Source organism: Mchenga conophoros, linkage group LG7 (genome assembly GCF_057382185.1).
Source record: "Mchenga conophoros isolate Kocher_MC1m ecotype Shallow Benthic linkage group LG7, M_conophoros_male_GT1.1, whole genome shotgun sequence".
Classification (NCBI taxonomy): Eukaryota; Metazoa; Chordata; class Actinopteri; order Cichliformes; family Cichlidae; genus Mchenga; species Mchenga conophoros.
Genome location: NC_140532.1, coordinates 21,621,528 through 21,642,008, shown reverse-complemented (window position 1 = coordinate 21,642,008; position 20,481 = coordinate 21,621,528). Strand labels below are relative to the sequence as shown.

At 38.4% G+C, this 20,481-nt stretch overlaps 2 protein-coding genes across 3 annotated transcripts; one reads left to right on the top strand and one right to left on the bottom strand.

Annotated features, from left to right (window-relative positions):
• Positions 1–9,344: 9,344 nt before the first annotated feature.
• Positions 9,345–13,794, top strand: lrrc18b (leucine rich repeat containing 18b). 2 transcript variants are annotated; one of them, XM_085282865.1, is made up of 4 exons: positions 9,345–9,454; positions 9,544–9,665; positions 9,796–10,182; positions 10,576–13,794. In XM_085282865.1, the coding sequence occupies exons 3-4, from the start codon at positions 9,922–9,924 to the stop codon at positions 10,984–10,986; spliced, it is 672 nt and encodes a 223-aa protein (XP_085138991.1). In that variant the 5' UTR covers positions 9,345–9,454; positions 9,544–9,665; positions 9,796–9,921; the 3' UTR covers positions 10,987–13,794. The 2 variants fall into 2 exon arrangements, with proteins under 2 accessions (XP_085138991.1, XP_085138992.1); XM_085282866.1 differs by having other exon boundaries at positions 9,361–9,665; positions 9,824–10,182.
• Positions 12,422–16,082, bottom strand: LOC146570068 (uncharacterized). Its single transcript, XM_085282864.1, has one exon. The coding sequence runs from the start codon at positions 15,939–15,941 to the stop codon at positions 14,370–14,372; it is 1,572 nt and encodes a 523-aa protein (XP_085138990.1). The 5' UTR covers positions 15,942–16,082; the 3' UTR covers positions 12,422–14,369.
• Positions 16,083–20,481: the final 4,399 nt, after the last annotated feature.

The window sequence follows — 20,481 nt, the reverse complement described above, 5'->3', positions numbered from 1 at the left end:
GATGTATGTTCAGAGGTGCTGTTCTGCGTAACTTAGTTGCATTTTGTACTAGAGAACCGCCACGTACTGGATATTTTCTGTTATTCAGACCTCACTCTGTAAACCCCAGCAGATCAGCAGAAATACTCCAAACATCCCGTCAGGCTCCAAAAACTATGCCATGCTTAAAGTCACTTAAATCACTTATTTCCCCCATTCTGATGCTCAGTTTGAACGTCATCGTCTTGACCATGTTTACATGCCTAAATGAATTGAGCTGCTGCCATGTGATTAGATTAGAAATTCAAACATTCTGATTAGGTTTGGATAAAACAATAACCTCACTCAAAAGTTTAAAAGCACCCCAAACTACCTTTCTCTAGTAAAGCTGAATCAGCTGATCGATGCATATAACAATCTGTGTTTAAACTAACTGTTTAATAAATGGACAATGGCATAACAACATGCAGTTCAAAGAATGGACAGTGTTATTTTATGTCATGTTTCACTGATGTTTTGGCCAATTAAATCCAGCTTAGATTCACCTGCAAACACAACTATGCTATCAGTCAGTTATATGTTTATGGGTCAGGGGTGGGCAACTCCAGGCCTCAAGTGCCGGTGTCCTGCAGGTTTTAGATCTCACCCTGGGTCAACACACCTAAATCAGATGATTAGTTCATTATCAGGCCTCTGGAGAGCTTCAAGACATGTTGAGGAGGTAATTTAGCAATTTGAATCAGGTGTGTTGGATCAAGGACACATCTAAAACCTGCAGGACACCGGCCCATGAGGCCTGCATTTGACTACCTCTGTTATAGATTATGGTTTATGAACACAGTCATAAATCCTAAACCTCAGAAGACCACTGAGAAGATTTATGGATGGAGTGAAGGAGGACACGCAGAAGGCTGGTGTGAAAGAGGAGGATGCTAAGGATAGAGACATGGTGAGGCTGAGGCAGGTGATTTGATGTGCACACACCTAAAAGAAGAAGTCAAAACAAGAAGAAGAAGTTGTGCTTCATGCAAAAATCTGTGCACATTTTACTATCTCAGTGGTTCCACTTAGGTCTCTATGAACTCTTGTTAGAAATATCTGACTTCTCTAACCTCATGACTTTTATTTACTTTTGTCACAGACAGGTAGATTACACTGGGGTTTTAAGCAGGGCTGAAAACATGTACGGTAAAGCTTTCACAGTAATATAAAACTGTAAACTTGTAAAAGCCAGATGAGGGCATGCAAATGTCTAAGGATATGTTTTTATCTTTGTTTTTACTGGTAAAAACTAATAAGAGGGCCGTGAGTTAAGAGCTATAGCTATTGCTATAGAAAAACTATAAAAGCTTTGGAGGTGGGTGCATTCCCTGTGTAAAAAGATTATCACAAATCTACCAGCTCTCAGAAAGCAACACGGTCACATGTCACTTTCAAATCCAGGTTCACTTCCTGCTGTTTTCTGAAACTCAAAGTAAAACAAAAAACTGCTGGACATAAAAAGGGATGTAACCCCGGACCACACGCAGCACACAACTGTACTCAAATCCTCTGAAAATCACAGCTTAAACATGAAAACCAGACTGCACGCCCAAATCCTTTTCCCCTCAACAAACAACAACACGTAGCTGCATGTGGTTCTTCCACCACATGCAGCTACGCTTCATGTTTTCATCTCCTCCACAGTCACATGCTCTGTGTGTGACCTGTCATCATGGGATTAATATCTTCCCATCCCTATTGTTGCTCACTGCGTTTAAATGTAAGCAGACAGCAGAACTGACTTAAGCAACATTACGTGAGGATGTGTGACTTACAGTCATAGATCAGAGTGGGGAAAAATATAACACACTCGTCTGCCGCTCACGTCATCACACGTTTAACTGTGGTGAGTCTTCTGCCTGCTAGGACAAACTCACTGTGCCTGAAATCCTGGCGTCAGCACACACACACACACACACACACACACACACACACACACACACACACACACACACACACACAGGCCCAATACAATAACAAAGAGGAAGTGGTTGGTTTTATAGCTGTAACACCATTTTTTTTAAAATAGTTCTCCTGATGGATTGAATTTAAAGAATCCAAACTCACTGAAAACATTCTGATGAGCTTTTGAATAATTTTTTATTTTATAGGGCTGCTTTTTATACAGGATTTTATTGAATTTTACTTTTACTTTTAATTGTATTTTTTAGAGTTTTACTTAGTGAGCTCCTTTACTAACTGAAATTCTACTTTCCATCTCAGATATATTATCAAAGCTGCTTTTTTACATCTTCTTTTTAATGCTGTAACGCACCAACTTTACAGACAAATAAAATGATCTTGTGCTTGTCATCTTTTTGTTGCCGAGGTAACCCATAGCATTTACGATCAGGTCATACAGTCAGTATGGTCAATCAACAGTATTCTTTACCCTCATTGGTAGTCGCTTCAGTCACTCATGTCTCGCCACTTCACATCGTCAGCAGTTGCTTGAAGTTGCCAGATATCGTCTACTTTTTACGGTCTCTGGTTTCCATGTCTCTGTGTAATTGTGACACTGGTTAAAATACAGATGTAGTTTCCGGGTTGGAAAAGTAAAGCTGCCTAAAAAATGCCTAAAGTCCTGCATTCTATCTGAAGGCCACCACTTTTGTTGCCATTTTAGGCTAAAATGGCAACAAAAGAAATGCTCAGCTCAAGGTTTCAAAATGGGTTTCAAAAAACTTAAAGGTAGCTACACTCAAAAAATATATGTCCAAAATTCTTACTTTAAAATTTACAAATATTTCCATGTAATTCTGTTAAATAAGTACAATGTAAAATGTTACATTTAATGGAATCTGGTCAAATGAAATGTTGGTGGGTTGGTATACAGTCAGTCTTTGGCAAGCATAGTTTCTGTAATAATTTAAAAAACTTTGACTTTATATCATTCATTACATTTTACTCTATAATATTGCCAAGAATTGTTTTTTTTTGTTTTGTTTTGGTTTTTTGATTGCATGTCTATCTTCCGTACTGTCCGTGCTCCCAGGTCTGCACTGTCATACTTCAGGGTTTTATTGTTTCCTTTTTTCTGTTCCTCCTCGATTTTCTGTCTGTGACCCTGAAATCAAGCTCCGTCTGCCATGTTGAAAGTCGGCACAAAGCCTGAAAATCACCCCATAGGAGGCAGCAGCAGCAGGAGTTATATCGCAGAGGTGTATCCATTGTTTTTACCTGAGGGTATCAAAGAGACACTGCACACAGCTGCAATATACAAAATATACAAACCATGACATCCTTTAAATTATTTTCTATGTTGTTCCAGTTATTTAATGTGATCCTACTTTGTGCCCTTCACTGTTCAATGATATAAAAAATGTAGCTAATGTTTTGTCACACTGTGCAAAGTTTACTTAAATATACAGCGTGGCACATACTGGCACATATGAGGTCTAAAGTACAGCTCTGTTTGGGCTATAATAAATTTATACCATTTATGATGCACCTGTACCGCACCTTGTATTTAATTGTGAGTCGGTGTAGCTGTGGCCATGTTATGATGTTTGACCTTTGTAAACAACAGGTTTGAACAAACAGCAGGGGGGTGGAGCTTCTGTGCCCACAGCCAGATCTGTGTGCATGTGTTGACCATATTAGGAATAGTGTCCTTTTTTTTTTTTTTTTTACAATATACAAAACCAGGAGTAGAAACAACAATTTTTGTGCGTGTGCTGACCCCCCTTTTTTTTAGAAACTTAAAAAATTAGTCTGTGTTTAAACATCCATCATTGCAGTTTTATAAATATATGACAGAAAATTAAAAAGTAAAACAGAGTCCCTTTAAATGAAGTAAGCATTGAGCATTTTTCACATAAAGGTTCATTTGGGAGAAATGGTGTAACTTAATATCATGAAAACAAACTCGTTTTGGCTCATGTCTGCATGGACTGAAATCTGAGCCTCTACATTTGGGTGCGTCAGTGTAAATATGCTTTTGCACGTGATGTTTCCTCATGAATTTGTGTGTTTTGTGTCCCTCCTTTTGAAGCTCTCTGCTGTGGAATGTGGAGGCGAATCTCCACAACTTCACAAACTGAAGTTTGTCACTGACAGACATACCAGCTGGTCCTGGGAGCGTGATGCATTTGTGCAAACCAGTGCGTGAATGAAAGAAAGCACTGTCATCCAGAATAACTGTGTTAGCTGACGCATTCTTGGATTTTGTGCAAGGTTGGACTGGAAGCTGTTTACTGCTACATAATGAAAGAGCACATCCACATATACACCGGAGCCTCACGCAGACTTCAAAATAAAACAGCAACACTTTGCACTTTGACCTGCTATTGAAGACTTGGTTCCCATTAGTGTCCTTAATGGAGCTCCTCCGTACGACTGTAAACAATAGTGTTCTTTGTTATCCTGTAAGAGAGACAACACAGTTTTCTCATTGATTGTAATCTAACATTTCAGTCAGCAGTGTCATCGACTTCTCTAGGCTCTTGTTGTTTTTGCACTTCGAGATGTAAACATGCAACTGTTGCTCTGTTTTATAACTACTAGATGAGCCTTTTGTGAAAGAATAAAGTTTTATATATTATTATAAAACTCTTTTGTAGATTCCTCATTTAACAATGGCCTGTTTACTGCAGCTTGTTATAATCACTGTGAGATGATTTGAACTTTGTGACATAGCACCAGTAGGATAAGGTGAAGATCTGTACACTGTGGGCATAAAGGAATGGAGATGGTGTTTAAACGAGGCAGCTCAGTTGACTCTACGGGGTCTGTGAAGAATACGCAAATGCAGGTAAACTCAGTAATACTCAGACCAGTCAATCTGGCACCAAAAACCATCAAAGTCACTTTCATCTTGAACATGTCTACATGTCAAAATCTTTGAGCAGCTGACATGTGATTGGATGATTAATAAACAATTAACAATCAGTTGAACATGAAGTAGGTGGCCCCTGAGTGTCTATTAGATCACTGTTCACGTGCCAAACAAGTACTTTTATTCTTAAACCTTAATTATATAGTTGAATTGTACTCGTAAAATGATTCTTGGTGTACAGGTTGAGCCATTTTTGTATTCCGGTTGGCAAAGAATGGAGGCCCAGCCCCACAAGTGAACTAAGCAAACTTTACGTACTCTGTAATTTGAGTCAAAATCTAGTTTAAGTACTTTTGATTTAGATTATATTTGTTTTCAAGTTTGATTTATTAAGCACCAATACACGTTTGAAGTGTTTAACCAACACAAACATGTGGAAATGTAGGATTTATCCTTTTTAAAAAAATAGTAAAGCAACATCTGACAGCTGTTTCCTTCAATAAATGATGGATTTTTTTTGGCATACTGTATCAGACATATTTAATACATTCACTAACTCACAAAACTGCTCAAGGCAGAAAACAAGCATGAACGTTTCTGAGGATAGTTTTGTGTCTGCGTTTATAATTTGATCATTAAAGGAATAAGGAATCTGACATGTACTGTGGGCTCAGTGGGGGCCCAACAACAGCTTTCAGCCCTGGGATCCCTGAGGAGGTCACATTAAGTTAAACAGTAACTTTCTATAGAACATGACATCATTCACTTCTCCATTGAACATCGAAATCTCCAGAAATCACTTTTAAACAACATTTTACAACATAGAACTGAACCATCACATTATTACATCGATAGTTTTAAGTTATTGTGGTTGATTCAGTGGAACATCTAAATAGTAAACTTGACTCTTCAACCCCACAATTTGTGTTTCTACATTTTCCCTGAATGCCCTTTGTCCTTTAACTTGAACACAAAGTGTAGAAAGTTTGAATTATTGAGACGTTGCGTGATGGAGCAGTGAACTGAGTGATTCACATCATGAAAAAACTGTAAAATATATATCTGCAGTGTTTGGATAAATCTGTGAGCTTTACACAGCACATTGTTGGTACAGATTCATCAAACTTTGGGATGATTTCATCTCTAACAATGTATCATATTATATTACTTTGTCAAAGGAAACCCTGTAAAACCTGAAACTGCAGAATAACTTGATTCCACTGCTGTTAAATACATGTACAATATTTCTCTTTGCAGTATAGTTCAGCTTAATGGGGTATTAAATTACAGAAGTCAGCAGTTAATGTTATAACTGGTTGAGCTGAAGCTCAAATCAATTTCAAATTCAAATTTGTCACATACACAGTCATACACAGTATGATATGCAGTGAAATGCTTACACAACTGCTCGTGACCTAAAGGAAAAAAAGGCTATGAATAAGATAGGAAATAAATATGAAAATTAAAAAGGGTCAATTTAACTAGGAAGGAATAAAATAAAATATAAAAATTAAAGTTAAAAATGAAATAACTGTACAACAACAAATTAGAATGAAGGGTAAATTTAACTGGGAAAGAATAAGATAAAATATATAAATTAAAGTTGAAAATAAAATAACTCTACAACAAAATACACAGTATAGAACTATATAAGAATGTATGAAGAAATATATATATATATATATATATATGTATATATATATATATATATATATATATATATATATATATATATATATATATGTATATACAATAACAGCAGCTGTACAGTATTAAGTGGAAATGAAGAAATATAATGTCCAGTGTTGTGCAATCCACATTTGTAAGTGTCTTGTGCAGTGCAAATATGCTTAAAGAGATTTAGTGATGAAGTGATTCGATAAGATGACCACGCATCTAATCAAATTAGTGTAAACAAAGTCCAGAAAGTCCAGCGTGTGTGTAAGAACCATATGTGTGGGTCAGTACTGTGTGGTGGTGTGATTGAGAGACCGTATCGCCTGCGGGAAGAAGCTCCTCCTCAGTCTCTCTGTGTTGGTCTTCAGGGAGTGGAATCGCTTTCCTGACCTCAACAGAGAGAACAGTCCGTTGTTGGGATGGCTGAGGTCCTTCACGATCTTGCTGATCTAAAAGTGAAGAATATTTGTTGAATTAAATCAAATTACAAGTTCCTTGTTAGTGTTATTAAATATTATATATATGATAATTAACAAAGATTCTTGAACATGAACATGTAACATATTTAAATGTTTCTGGTCAACAGTTGAAACCGGTTAACTTTATTCTGTATAACTGGGTAATAACAAAGTAGGAACTACTGCAGTTTTATAAATGCAGTAAAGTCATGAAAGAGTTAATTGTTTTATGTATTAATTAGATTTAATTTTTCATATTTATCAGTTTGGTTTTAATTAGTTTATAAATACGGCACTTTTCATGTATTTGACTTCTCTATAAAACGAATAACCTTTGTATTCTTTGGCTAAGCATCATATGTTCATTAAAACTGACTGATTGTAACTGGAAAGTCACACCTTGTTCCCACTTAGTTCTGTGTTATATGTCAGTCCCAGTCTGAGAGGATCGAAACCTCCTATGAATGTGCGCCACAGGATCCCAGTCGGAATCACTTTATCATTCTTCTGGACGAGTTCAGACAAAAACGCCACATAAAACCGACTCTGTCCGTAAGATGGACGTCAGGGAAGAACCCAAACAAGTAGTAGAAAGTATGGAGTCAGAAGGGCAAGCACCCAACCCTCCACCCTCTCCTCCTGCTTTGCCGGCTGGACTAGTGATGGTTTCTCCAATCAGGACAGATAATTAGTTATTTTAAACTTCCTTTATTTTCTCCACACGGCTCACTCCACTCGCCGTGACATCATCACTAGTTTACAGAGACTAGAAAAAGAGACAATATCCAGCGGTGGCTCTCTGTGTAAAATAAGAATGATTTGATTGCTTCAAGCTGATGGGAAGAAAACGTAGCTTGTTACAATCAATGCAGAAGAGCATCTCAGAATACATAACAGGTCCAGCTTTGAAGCAGATCGGCGACAGCTGCAGAAGACCACACCGGACGCCACTTCTGTCACCAAAGAAGAGGAAGATTCTGCAGGTTTACCAATATTAGATAATAGAAGATTGAAAAACAGTTATCTAGTCTGATTAGTCTCACTTTTAGCTCTGATATTAGATTGATGGGGTCAGAATTTTCACATAAAAAAAACCATGAAAGCATGGATCCATCCTGTCTTCTTGGCACATCTGATTATTGTTTAAATCTTACAGCCCTCCTATTGTTGCTGAACATGTCCAGTCTTTCATGAACACATGTTAACTATCTTCTGATGGCTGCTTCCAGCAGGTCAAAATCAATATGGAACAATATGGGACAAATAATTAAGTCAATCCACTATTTTAAATGTAAAAGTAACAAAGTGATCTTGAACTTATATGTATGAAGACAGCCCCACCTGCTGGTAAGATTGTGTGGTATTCATATCGAAAAAGTACATCATCAGCAATGCATGATGCAGAGTAATGCTTCTTGACTGCAATATGTGACACTTTAAACTCATTGTTGACAAAAGTCTCTGTGTTTGTGGGAAAAAGAATCACATCAAAGCTTGAGAAAGACTGGAAATGATTAAAGGTCAAAGGTCAGATTTCTATTCCACGTCACTAGTGCATGGAATCACATTTCTTGACTTGTGCACTATTTATTTATCCTTTTCAACATCCATTTCATTGTTTTTCAGAGCGAGGTTTGGGATATTTTGTTTCCCATCATTAATGAAACTTTTTTAATAATGTAAACATTAAAAATGACGAAAAGATGAGACTGAGTAACTTTTGAGGTCTGGTGGAGCAGTGGGAGTTTAGGTGTTTTTTCAGATATAAAGCAAGAATGGCCTCATTAGCTGCCAGCATTTGCAATGTAAGCAGTATGTGTATAGTTGGTTTACTTAGGCTGTGGGACTCACATTCATGTATAAATGTATACATTCGCTGTTATGTAGGCAGCAGTACTTGTTCTTCATTTCAAACAAAGTGGCAAATACAAAGTACTGCGCAGAGCTGCATTTCAGTGAGATAAATAACAAAAATATGGACAAATCAGCTACAGGTGTTACAGGTATTCCATGGGGTCTGTTTTTATACAGAAAAGTAGAGACAGGAGACATGAGTTGCATTTGGTCTGCAGGCTCTTCCTCCTCTGAGGTACAGAAGCGTTGCAATGGCCTATCGCGCTCACAACTACTTCTCCCTTGTGGCGTTGCCACGCAATCACGTCTTCATAACTTTAACTGAAAAGTGCAATACCACCATGAAAAAATGCTTTTTACATTAATAAATGTTTTACAAAAAAATACAATTGACCATACACTTGTAGGTGTCACACAGGCATCAACAGCTCATTGTTATCAGTAATTTGGACCTGAAATCCTCCATAGCTTCATTTGAAAGAGGATAATCCCTGGAAACTGAAGCTGTTGTTTTTTAAAATGTCTTCACACAGATTTTTAAAAGAACAAACTGCCCTGCTGTGAGTGGTGGCTGCTCATTGCTATAAAGCTATAGCTATAACCAAAGCTACCAGACAAACCAGCAGTTGCCTGGGAACAAATTACAAAAAATGCCACATTTACCCAAGTGAGTCCTAGCTGACAGACAGCCATGATGCAGCATGGTGATTTTTGACCTGTCAAACAGCAGCAGTCTGACCGCTTATCTATTTACAGCTCTTTGCAGTGACAGTTGGACGTGTGGCAACATTCTTAGGCTGAGGAAAGAGATAGTCAAGTATCTTCTGTTTTTCTCTTCCCTGCTGTTTTGAACTGGGTGTGAGGAGGCATTAATGCTGGTAAGGAGTCAAAAGTGTTTTCTGTTCATAAGTTTAAACTCACTGCAAGTCTTCTGATTTCTGTTGTCATGTTAGCATTGTTGTCATGGAACAAAGCAAATGATACGGTTACTCATATTTTATCTAACAGGAAAGGTAAAGCTTGACTTTGTCTACAGTTACCGCTGCCTGGGTAACGTGATCTCACAGACTGGCTCCACGGTCAACTCTGTCGTCACAGCGCATTAGTGGAAAAGGTTAACTACAGACTAACAGCATGGCCAAGGGAACGAAAGCCAAAAGAAAGACTAAAAGTAAGAAGATCACCTTGAAAATGGCCCAGAACTGCGTGGAGCTGACATTGGATGGTAAACGCCGACTGGATCTCACTTTCAAGGGGATTACAGCTGTTCCAAAGTGCATCCAGAAGCTCTTTCACATGGATGAAGTGGACCTGAGCAGGAACATGATCAGAAAAATTCCAGATTTTATTGCTCAGTTCATCAAAATGACTGTTTTGGATTTGCACAGCAATTATGTGAGTGTGACAGATAATGTCTAATGTTTACAACAACTCTTTAAAAGTAGGTAAATAAATGGTAGCTACTGTATAGCAGCAATACTGTGGGGCTGCTACACAGTTGTTGTGTCACACTATTTTAAATAATTTTAAATAATTAAATATTCCAAATATTTAAAATTAAGCCCATTAAAAAAAACCCCAACAACCTCTAGATTAAAGTACTAATCATCAAAAGCTAATCATTAAATAATCACAAACATACGGGGACACCTTAGAGACCCGCTAACTGTAACTAGCCTGTTGGCAGCTGTAGTTTGCCCATTTCAAAATTGTACCATGGTTCGTAACTATGTCCATGTTTAATGCACCAAAATCACCATCTGTTAAAAAATGTGTTATTGTTTCTAGCTGGAGGAGCTCCCCGTGGCTATCGGCTACCTGCAGAACCTTAAGGTTTTAAACCTGTGCAACAACCGTCTCACAAGCCTCCCAAGTGAGCTCGGCCTCCTGAATAAACTCCAAACACTGAACCTGGGTCTCAACCAGCTGGAAGCTCTTCCTGCCTCCATTGGTGCACTGGAGGACCTCCGCCACATTGGCCTTTTTGACAACAGATTCACCCGCCTCCCCAGCTGCCTCTTGAAGCTGAAAAAACTGGAGAGTATCAAGATGGACAGGAATCCAATTATTGCTGAGAAGATACCCACTGAGAAACCAGTCAGTATTTCAGAGAGCTTTTACCTAGTCAAAGAAAGCTTCCTGTGCAAAGAGTGTCTGAATAGGTGCCAAGCTGAGAGGAAGGCGCTGAGGGAGGAATAAATACCATACTGTGTTCTTAACTCAAGAGTGCCTTTCACTTACAGTACTGCATGTTACTCTGATCTGTACTCTACATAGTACATAGATTCAATTAATATCAGACAGTAACAGAAAACTTTGCAGTTTCCCTTGTAAGTGTATTTAAAGAATTATATTTTTACACACATTTTATGCAATTACTATGCTTATAACTGCATGATAGTTAGATACAAATAAAGTGTTTTGACAGTCTGTTCGGCCTAGAGGGCAGCAGAGAGCACCCTTATCTCTGAGTACCTGTCACTGGCTTTAAACATTTAAACATATTTCATGTTATTAAACATACAAACGGTATCTTTTCCATGTGATCATAATTCATTCATCATGATCATCATCATATATGGAAAAAATTATGTTCCTGAAGTCTCTAATAAAATAATAATAATAGTAATAATAATAATAATAATAAAAGTAACAATGTTTTATGTACATCTCAGTCAAAGGTCTAGCAAGAATGAGGTTGTTTATTCATTTGCTTACAGTATTTCACATTACAAAATATCTCAGTATAATGTAGCATTAACTTGACTTTGAAATTATCTGTCAGTGATACAGTAAACAAGATACAACAACTGTTTATGTACACTTGGGGTCTTTCATGTCTCCTTAACAAAAACAAAAAACAAAATCCTCATTCAGATATCTGTCTTCCATTCGATGGTATGTGTGTGTATGTGTGTGTGCGTGTGTGTGTGTGTGTGTGTGTACACTTTAGTTTTTGACAATATAGTACTTAAAGAAACACACTCCACTTTTTTTGGAAATAGGCTCATTCTCCATCTCCCTCAGAGTTAAAAATGCAGCGTCTTCTTTCCGTAGGTTAACAGGACTTTGGAGCGGGATCTTAAGGGATGGGGCGTGGCCGGAATTTTTGCTCGAGGCGCCATATTAGCAGGCCAAACAAATGCTTGCTGTGTGGTCCGTTGTACACACACAGACACGCATGCACATTTACACACACATACCATCATATAGAAGAGAGATTTCTGAATAGGGATTTTTTTTGTTAAAGAAACATGAAAGACCTCAACTTAAGGTTAAGTGTATAAACTTGAACTTGAAACATCTTTATGATGTAACCGAAAGAATCATGAATCTGAAAAGCGACATTTCTGGATTTTATTTTTGTCGACTTATGAAGTTATATATATTATTTTGTATATTTTTGAAATTTATTAAGGAGAAGATTGCTGTTTGGCTAATTGGTCCTAACCAGTTACTGTATAAAAGATGAACACTGTGACAGCACTTCCTCCCATTGTGCGAAAATGAAGCCAAAATATCCCGCTTGTGGGCGCTGCCATGTTCCACTTTTGGAGCCAGAGTCTGCTCAGTAGTAAAGTGTGGTGGAGCGTCTCTGGACATGACCGCGAACACGCCCCTTTACGCTTTTTACATAGCCCGGCTGCTCCGTCTCTAATTCTGCAGGGTATGATGACTGTTATTTAAAGCTACTAATTAAAGTGTTTATTTAGATTAAAACTTATCATACAAAACATGCACTCAAAAAAGGTCCATCTAAACAAACCTGTTTGAATCAACAGGCCTCTGTACCCTGTGTTGCAAAGAGTTTTGTTAAACTATATAAAAAACATGAATTTATCTTGCTGGAGAGCACATAATACACATGACAGATTACACATCCAAGCTTTAATCATCATGTCATGCCTGTGGGAGTTACCTGGAAAAAATGCAAAGACTGACTTAACATTAGACGGAGGCATGTTGTCCAACATCGGTCTAAGGTGTGAGTGAACCAGTTTTTTTTGGTTGTCATTAATAAGACTAAGACTAACTAATAAGAACATATCTGATAAAAAATATGATACTGTAAATAATCCTTAGTTTTAAATTTTTGTTATAGGAGGGAACATATGTGGTATTTTAGCATCAGACACTTAGTTTTCTGTTTTCTGATGAAGTTGTTCTGCATTCATTTGTGCAGATGATGTCTTTTATTTAACGAAAACACAAATCAGACACCAGCTCACAACCTTAAACATGATTATTGTGCTAGCAATTGGGTGTGATCCAGTGATGGATTCATGATTAGCTAACAATGAGGAATGGCAGGGATTTTTTTCTTTAGCAAAAGAAACAATAAAACAATGAAAAGACCTCGGGAGACATAAAACTGTTTTACTGTCAAGATATCAAAACTAAAGCCAATAACTTTGGTGATTTTCTCTATTTGTGCAATATTGATTAGCGTTACTGCTCTTTAAGGTAAATATCAAAACTATTACACTGTTTAATCCACAGCGATGCATCCTATTCTGTAAAATCATATTTTTGTATATGTTGTCCTGTGAGGACATCTGATCTCTGAAAAAACAACTGTTAATGAAGCTGGAAAAACAAACCCACATCTTGATCCTTAAAAAACATATTAATATGTATCTTAACAAAAACAATCACAGCTGAAATAAAAGGCTTCAGCCTACTAATATTAGTTCATAAAATACATTCTCGGCGCCAAAAGTGATGAGTTAAGGTGCCCATGGAGGCAAGGGTGCCACCAGGCATTTGGCCCCGGGGCAGACCCAAGACAGGCTGGAGAGATTATTTCTCTCGGCTCATATTCATATTAATATTCTTATTCTTCTATGACAAAAAGTACAAGTGTTCATTTAAGGAAATAAACAGAGCAGTAAGAGATATTTTTCAATTTTTTTATTTTTCTTATTTTTGATTTGCTGCCAATTACATGTTTTTATTTGTAATTTTTGTAGTGCTCCCTACTATGTGAACCCAACTGGGTCTAGACTGGGTCTAGAGAGTACTTTAAATTCAGGGAATTTAAAATAGAAAGTAGCTCGTCCACAGAAGGACTGGTAGCTCCCCTTACGATAAGGGTTCAGATCGTGCGAACAGGTGTGAAATGTGTGTGTTTAGTTAGTTTGTTTGTTTGCTTGTTTTAATCAATTTTAAATCATGCTTTTTATTTGTTTTTGTTTCTAATGTCTCTGTAAAGCACTTTGAATCACCTTGTTGTTGAATTGTGCTATACAAATAAATTTGCCTTGCCTTGCCTTGCCCTCACCTGATGTTTTATGTTTATTAGTTTAGTTTAGATTCTAAACTATCAACCCCAACAATCGAATGATCTCCTTTAATAGCAAGCGCTGGGCAACGGTGGAAAGGAAAAACTCCCTTATAAAAAGGGAGAAACCTTTGACAGAACCAGGCTAAGAAAGGGGCAGTCATCTGTCATGACTGGTTGGGGGGTGAGAGGCAGAGGAAAAGAAAAAAGAGAGCACATGTTAGCTATATGTTGCTCACATTGCCTAAAATGAACAACGTATGGTTTTCTGGACTGTGAAAGAAAAGTCTCAAGTCAGTTTTCAGTGACGTGACTGAAGACTTTTCTGGATGGCCGTGCGGATGCTTGTCAGAAACAGTTCATTTCCTTTCTTGGAGAAATGAACTCCACCACGTAAAAAAATGGAGTTGTCGAAAAACCTGATTTGCGGATGCTCAATAATCACTCCATCGAAGTGGTCGACAGCCTTTCTAATGCTGGCATTCACAGTGTTCCTGTCCTTATTGATTTCGCCTGGATTTCCATATATCCACACTTGACGCTCGTTGATGGATGAATATGCAATTGTCATTGAGGGGAACTCTGTGTGCAATTGCATTAATTCCTTCTCAATGACAGAAGAAAGTTTACAAGCAGAAAAGAGTCCCAAATCATTGCCCCCAGCATGGATTACCAGTATGTCAGGTGGGCTCTGTGTGGATAGCTCCTTATAAAAACGAGGAAGGACTCCCCACCAGCGCATTCCTCCTTTGCCAAACCACTGGACTTTGGTATTAAGTCCGAAATTTTCTCCGAAAATCTCTTTTGCTTCACCCTCGGCTCGTCTGATGTAACTGGACCCAATGATCCACACATTTGTTTCTCTCTGGTCTTCTGGGCTCTCTTTCTTTTTCGGTGTGTTTTCACAGATGTTGGTATCACTCAAGGCTGTATCGTTTCTTTTCTGACCTGGGAGTCGGATAGTCCTGGACAAGGGACTTTTTTGGATGCTCTGTGTCACTGCTGCTTGTTCTGGCCTCTTGTTGTCTTTCAGTGTGTTTTCACAGATGTTGGTATCACTCAAGGCTGTATCGTTTCTTTTCTGACCTGGGAGTCGGATAGTCCTGGACCAGGGACTTTTTTGGATGCTCTGTGTCACTACTGCTTGTTCTGGCCTCTTGTTGTCTTTCAGTGTGTTTTCAGAGGTTTTGGTATCACTCAAGGTCATATTGTCCATTTTCTCAACTAGGAGTCGGATAGTCCTTGGCGAACAACTTTTTTGGCTGCTCTGTGTCACTGCTGCTTGTTCTGGCCTCTTGTTGTATTTTGGAGTGTTTTCAGAGGTTTTGGTATCACTCGAGGTCGTAATGTCAATTTTCTCAACTACATGTTGGGTAGTCCTCGGCGCATAACTTTTCTGGCTGCTCTGTGTCACTGCTGCTTGTTCTGGCCTCTTGTTGTATTTTGGTGTGTTTTTAGAGGTTTTGGTATCACTCAAGTTCATATCGTTCTTTTTCTGAACTTGGAGTTGGATAGTCCTTGAAGAAGAACCTTTTTGGATGCTCCGAGTCACTGCTGTTTCTTTTTTCTCAGTGTCTATTCTCATCCTCTTTCTCTCTGGAGAGTAGCTCTCAGAGTTGTTTTTGCTGCCTTTTGAAATCTGACTGTATCGTCTTTTCAACACAGTTTTTTCTTCACAGATTCGTCTCTTTTTCCTTGGTGGAGAGCAGCTGTCGGGACTTCTGCAATTCTGTGCAGCATAATCCGGGCCTCGCTTCCTCTTGAGTGGAAGCTGGAAATGTGTTTCTTCAGAATTTGGCTCTGGATTTTGGTGGTCCATTGTAGTAAAGCCAGCGTAAGCTTGTTGACCTCCGCCGTGTTTACTCTGAGACATGTTAGAGTGTTGATGAAGTGACTGTGTTAAAGATTCAACTGTTTTAAAATGTTTCTCAGGTTTACCTTTGAATGCTGCAATCTCGAGTGTTGCAAATAAACTGACTGAAAGTTTGGAATTCTTACCCCTACTTAAGGATTCACTGATCAAAGGCATATGAAATGCCTTTGATCATCATAATGATGTCATAACATAATGTAACAGTAACATTCTTTTTTTTTTTTTAAATTTGGTGTTATCGGGCTTTGGAACGTGATGTCACGGGAGGGGGCGTGGCCGCCGGGGCGCCATTTTAGCTGGCCAAACAAAGGGCTTAAGGAGCGAATGCATCAGCAGTGGTTCGCTTTGCTGTGTTGTGGGTTTTAATGTTAGATTGCACGATCGGGGAGGGAATAAGCTTGAAAATAGGCTGTCTTTTTATTCTTTCCCAGCCTGAAAGCAACGTGAGGGAGCTTATGTAGTGGTTGTTACCAAAAGAAGGCATCTAGCCTGGATAGCAGCTGTGAGATGAGTTGATATCCAGTTCTCTACCATCCACAGATATCTGTTGTTGTGCTACAGATATTTTCATTCTGGTAAGTTCTAAATAAGTTCATATTAGGGCTGTTCGATATAACGATATATATCGGATGATGATATAAAAACATCTATCGTTTCATTTTACACTATTGTTTGTTTCGTGCTATCGCAAAATAAACTGTTTATGCCAATATTTTTTCATCGTTTTGATGGTCGCTGTAGTGGCTATATTAATTTCTTACAGTTCTCTCTTTCTCTTATATTTATTATAACCACACTATGGACGGATAGGCGACTGTTTTAATGTTGTCATACGCCATGGGCATAGCTGGACTGGCCATCGGGCATACCGGGCATTTGCCCGGTGGGCCGCTAGCGATTTTTTGTTTTTATGGGCCGATGGATTTTTTTCTTTTTTCTTTTTTCTTTTGGAAGGGTATAAATAATGAAAGGTGTTGGATTGGCCAATTGGTCATGATCGACTCTGGGCTCGACCTATTACAGCCGAGGAGGTCGGATGCACCCTCCCCCTTGTTTAGCAATCTTATAGACGAGCTAAAGAAAATGGAGAACAAAAAAAGGAAAGGAGGTGCAGAAAAAATTAGGGCCAAAAAGAAACAAGCCCTTCAGGCAGACGCTGCCAAATGTGTAAAAATAACTGAATTGTTTGGCGGTAGCTATGGCATAGCTTCCACAGATTTAGCAACATCAGCAAGTGGTGGAGGCCAGCAGGTGGATAAGGGAAAGGGGAGGCAAGAGGAGGAGAGACCCGAGGCGGCCGCCGGTCATAGTGGCAGAGGAACTGAACTTCAGGTAAGAAGTTATGACCTGCTGTCTATCTGTGTCAGATATAAGCCAAGTTTAGTTGGAGTTTGTTTTCGTTGTGCTGACTTTTTACAGTCGCTTAGAATAACTGGTACTGCGTACTAGCTAGCATGACGGAGTTTATATACTGCTGGGCGGGTGCTATGAAGTTACTGGTAGTAAATTTTATTTTATGCTTAAGGTTAGTTTCTCAAACTCCTCAAAATCTTAACAAATTGTGCCAATCCTTACATGTTACACCAGGCTGATTTATCATCAAAAGTGGAGAAGTCTGTGACAGAGGAGACAAAAGAGCAGCAGAGAGAGATGGAGAGATGACTTTATGTCATCCATGAGGGATGCATTTGACATATGTTTCACATATTATAGCCCAACAAGTTACTTATAGCAATTTAAATACGAGCAATCAGTTTTTGGCAAATACCGGAAATCACTTTTTGGCAGACAATCACTTTTTGGCACAACACCGGCTATTGCAGTTAATAATACAACAGCTTCTTGCCATTTTTTGTGTTTCTTTTTATCGCTGTGTAACTGAGTTCAATTGACTATGTGCACGAGACAATGCTAACTTCCTGGTTTGAGACCGGATGTGGGGTTGTGCATTTCCGGTAGCTTTACTTTGCGGTCAATCGCTACTGCAAAGATATACTCCAAAATCATGTCCAAAACTCGAAAACGGAAAGATTGCGTTAAGTTACAAAGCGCAGAAGGTGGGAACACTCACCACTGTTGTGTCATAAAAAAATCTAATGGTCAATTTTGACATTTAAAGCGTTTAGATCGATCAGTTGTTTACATCACTCAACACAAGCAGAACTGCATTACTGCAGCAGAAGACACATCGTCCACATTCAGAATCACATCTTTGTATAGTGACGGGTCTTATGATTTAAACAGGCAAATGTTCAGCATTCAAACTACGGGTGAACAATAGTCAAACCAGATGTTTCCCTGTTATGTTGATATCAGCTAGTCAAGTACACACCTACACAGCATGTTAACAAACCGTGAAAAAAGCCACACAAAAAATGAATGATTGCTGGTAACGGTTTCTATGCATTAGTATTTACGAAGGGTATGTTGTGACTTACCTTCAAAATTACAGCGGTCCCTCGGCGTTCATCCGCACCTGTTCATCCCGCCCTGCGCCGCCCCGGAAGCTCGCTGCGTCACCCCTCCTCTGCAGCTGGCCAGAGACCACACCCACGCCACAATGAGCTTTGTTTGATTAGATAAGCATCCGATGCTGAGACCACGAGACTGTAAAAACATGATTTTTGGGCTTCATTTCTGTACTGAACAGTCATTTTAAGATTAGTTAGTAAATAACAATTAGCTAATGTTGCTCATTAGACTAAAGTCATCTTACTTTGGTAATGTAAATATAATATGGTCAATATTAAAGTTATTCCATTAATCATTATTAGTTATATCAGCAGTGAACTTGAACTCTGTGTCAAATACTGAGCTTCAGTAAAGATTCAAGTTGTCTATTTAAATTTCCTTTCACCTTAAATCTTCACTCAAAGACAAGCATCTTTTACAGTGTATATATAGATATATTATATATAAGAGACAAATATTGTTCTATTATTATGTTGGCATTACTAGATTTGGCTCAATGCTTACATATATGTGTAAAAAGAGAATGTACGAGCTGTGATGACTGTTTCTGATAGAATGAAGAGTAGACTGATATATGAAATATTCCTTTATTGGGTGAGAAAATCAGACCATGTCATCACTGCTTTAAGTCATACAGAATAGATATCAGAGCCTTAAACAGGCTGACTTCTGCTAAATGGGTCAAACTGAACAGAAAGCATACAAACACATAACATCCTTATGGAACATGATGTAACACAATAGATCAACTTACCTCAAAATATATAAAGCATATAAACAATTACAGAAATATGATACAACAAACACAGCAGTACTAATAATCCAAAATACCCAAAGCTTCATATAACTGAAACAAACATTTATTTTTAGGTCCATTCTGCTGCTGATACATACTTTAGGTTTCTGAATATCAAACTTGTTGCTGCCTTTCATAGTGTGTAACTTGAAGGCCCTGAGTACTTTCTCCCACACTGAAAACACTGGAATCATAAAATTATTTGAACATTACCTAATAAGGCAGATTCAGGATCAACATGGTACCAGCTCACCTGAACAGTTGGCCAGGGGCTGATATCCAGAAACAGGTGAGAGACCCAGAGGTAGTGACAGAGTCGTTAGAGTTGTATTGATAAAAGGTGCTTAAAAGTGTTGGATACTTCAGGCCAAAAGAAAGAAGAACAGTTTTATTTGAATGTAAAATCAATCTGCTGTCACCTTCCTTTTATTTTACCTTTGTGTAACTGTGCTGTGAAGCTTCGCTGATCAGTAAACTTAATCATTGTCTGTAAATCATAATTCAAAAGAATAACTCAGGAGAACAAAGTCAAGCTATGTATGAATGTAGTTTTGCGCACGTTCTCCTCCCACTGATCACTTCCTCCTCCTAGTGGATAAATGATAGTATTGCAGCTTGTCTCATCACCATTTCAAGTGTAAAATCCTGAAGATTCCCAACAACATGGTTCAGTACCTGCATCCTGTTGGAGAACAGTATGTAAAACACACAAACACACAAGTGAACACAGCTGCTGAACATCTGCATCTTCATAAACTCGTTCTGTTATCTCACATCTGTCTCTTTGCATCTGTGTAGATGTGAGAGAAGATTTCTGAGAATTGCAGCGTTTTTTCATGTGATATGTGATAAAATTGAGACAAAAATGTGTTAGAAAAAGAAGACTTATTGACTTTTATTACTTATTGTTTGTGTTGCAGTGTGGGCATCTAAACCTGAACAGGAAGTTCAGAAAACCAAGAAGTTTTCCATGAGCCCAGCTCAGATAAAGCCATCATGTTCTTATTCATTTGTGACACAGAGAGCCAGGTGTTACTTACCTGCCTCACCTGCAGTCAGTGTGTGTGCAGCTGACAAACACAGAGACACTAAACAATACAAATCTACACCTCCCTGCATCCACATCCTCTTCTGCTGCACCCCTTCAGCTCCAGACAGAGACCACCTTTATCAGTGAAGACCTGCTGCCAGTCAGTGCTGGAACATCATGTGCTTTCATTAATTTTACTGATCCTATGAAGCGTTCCAATAAAAACATTTTTTCAAACACTT

Excerpts from the sequence above, each read along its gene's own strand:
- lrrc18b (XM_085282865.1), top strand. The coding sequence starts at position 9,922 with ATGGCCAAGGGAACGAAAGCCAAAAGAAAGACTAAAAGTAAGAAGATC. Across the intron at positions 10,183-10,575 it reads TGGATTTGCACAGCAATTAT|CTGGAGGAGCTCCCCGTGGC; the intron begins GTGAGTGTGACA and ends TATTGTTTCTAG.
- LOC146570068 (XM_085282864.1), bottom strand. The coding sequence starts at position 15,941 with ATGTCTCAGAGTAAACACGGCGGAGGTCAACAAGCTTACGCTGGCTTT.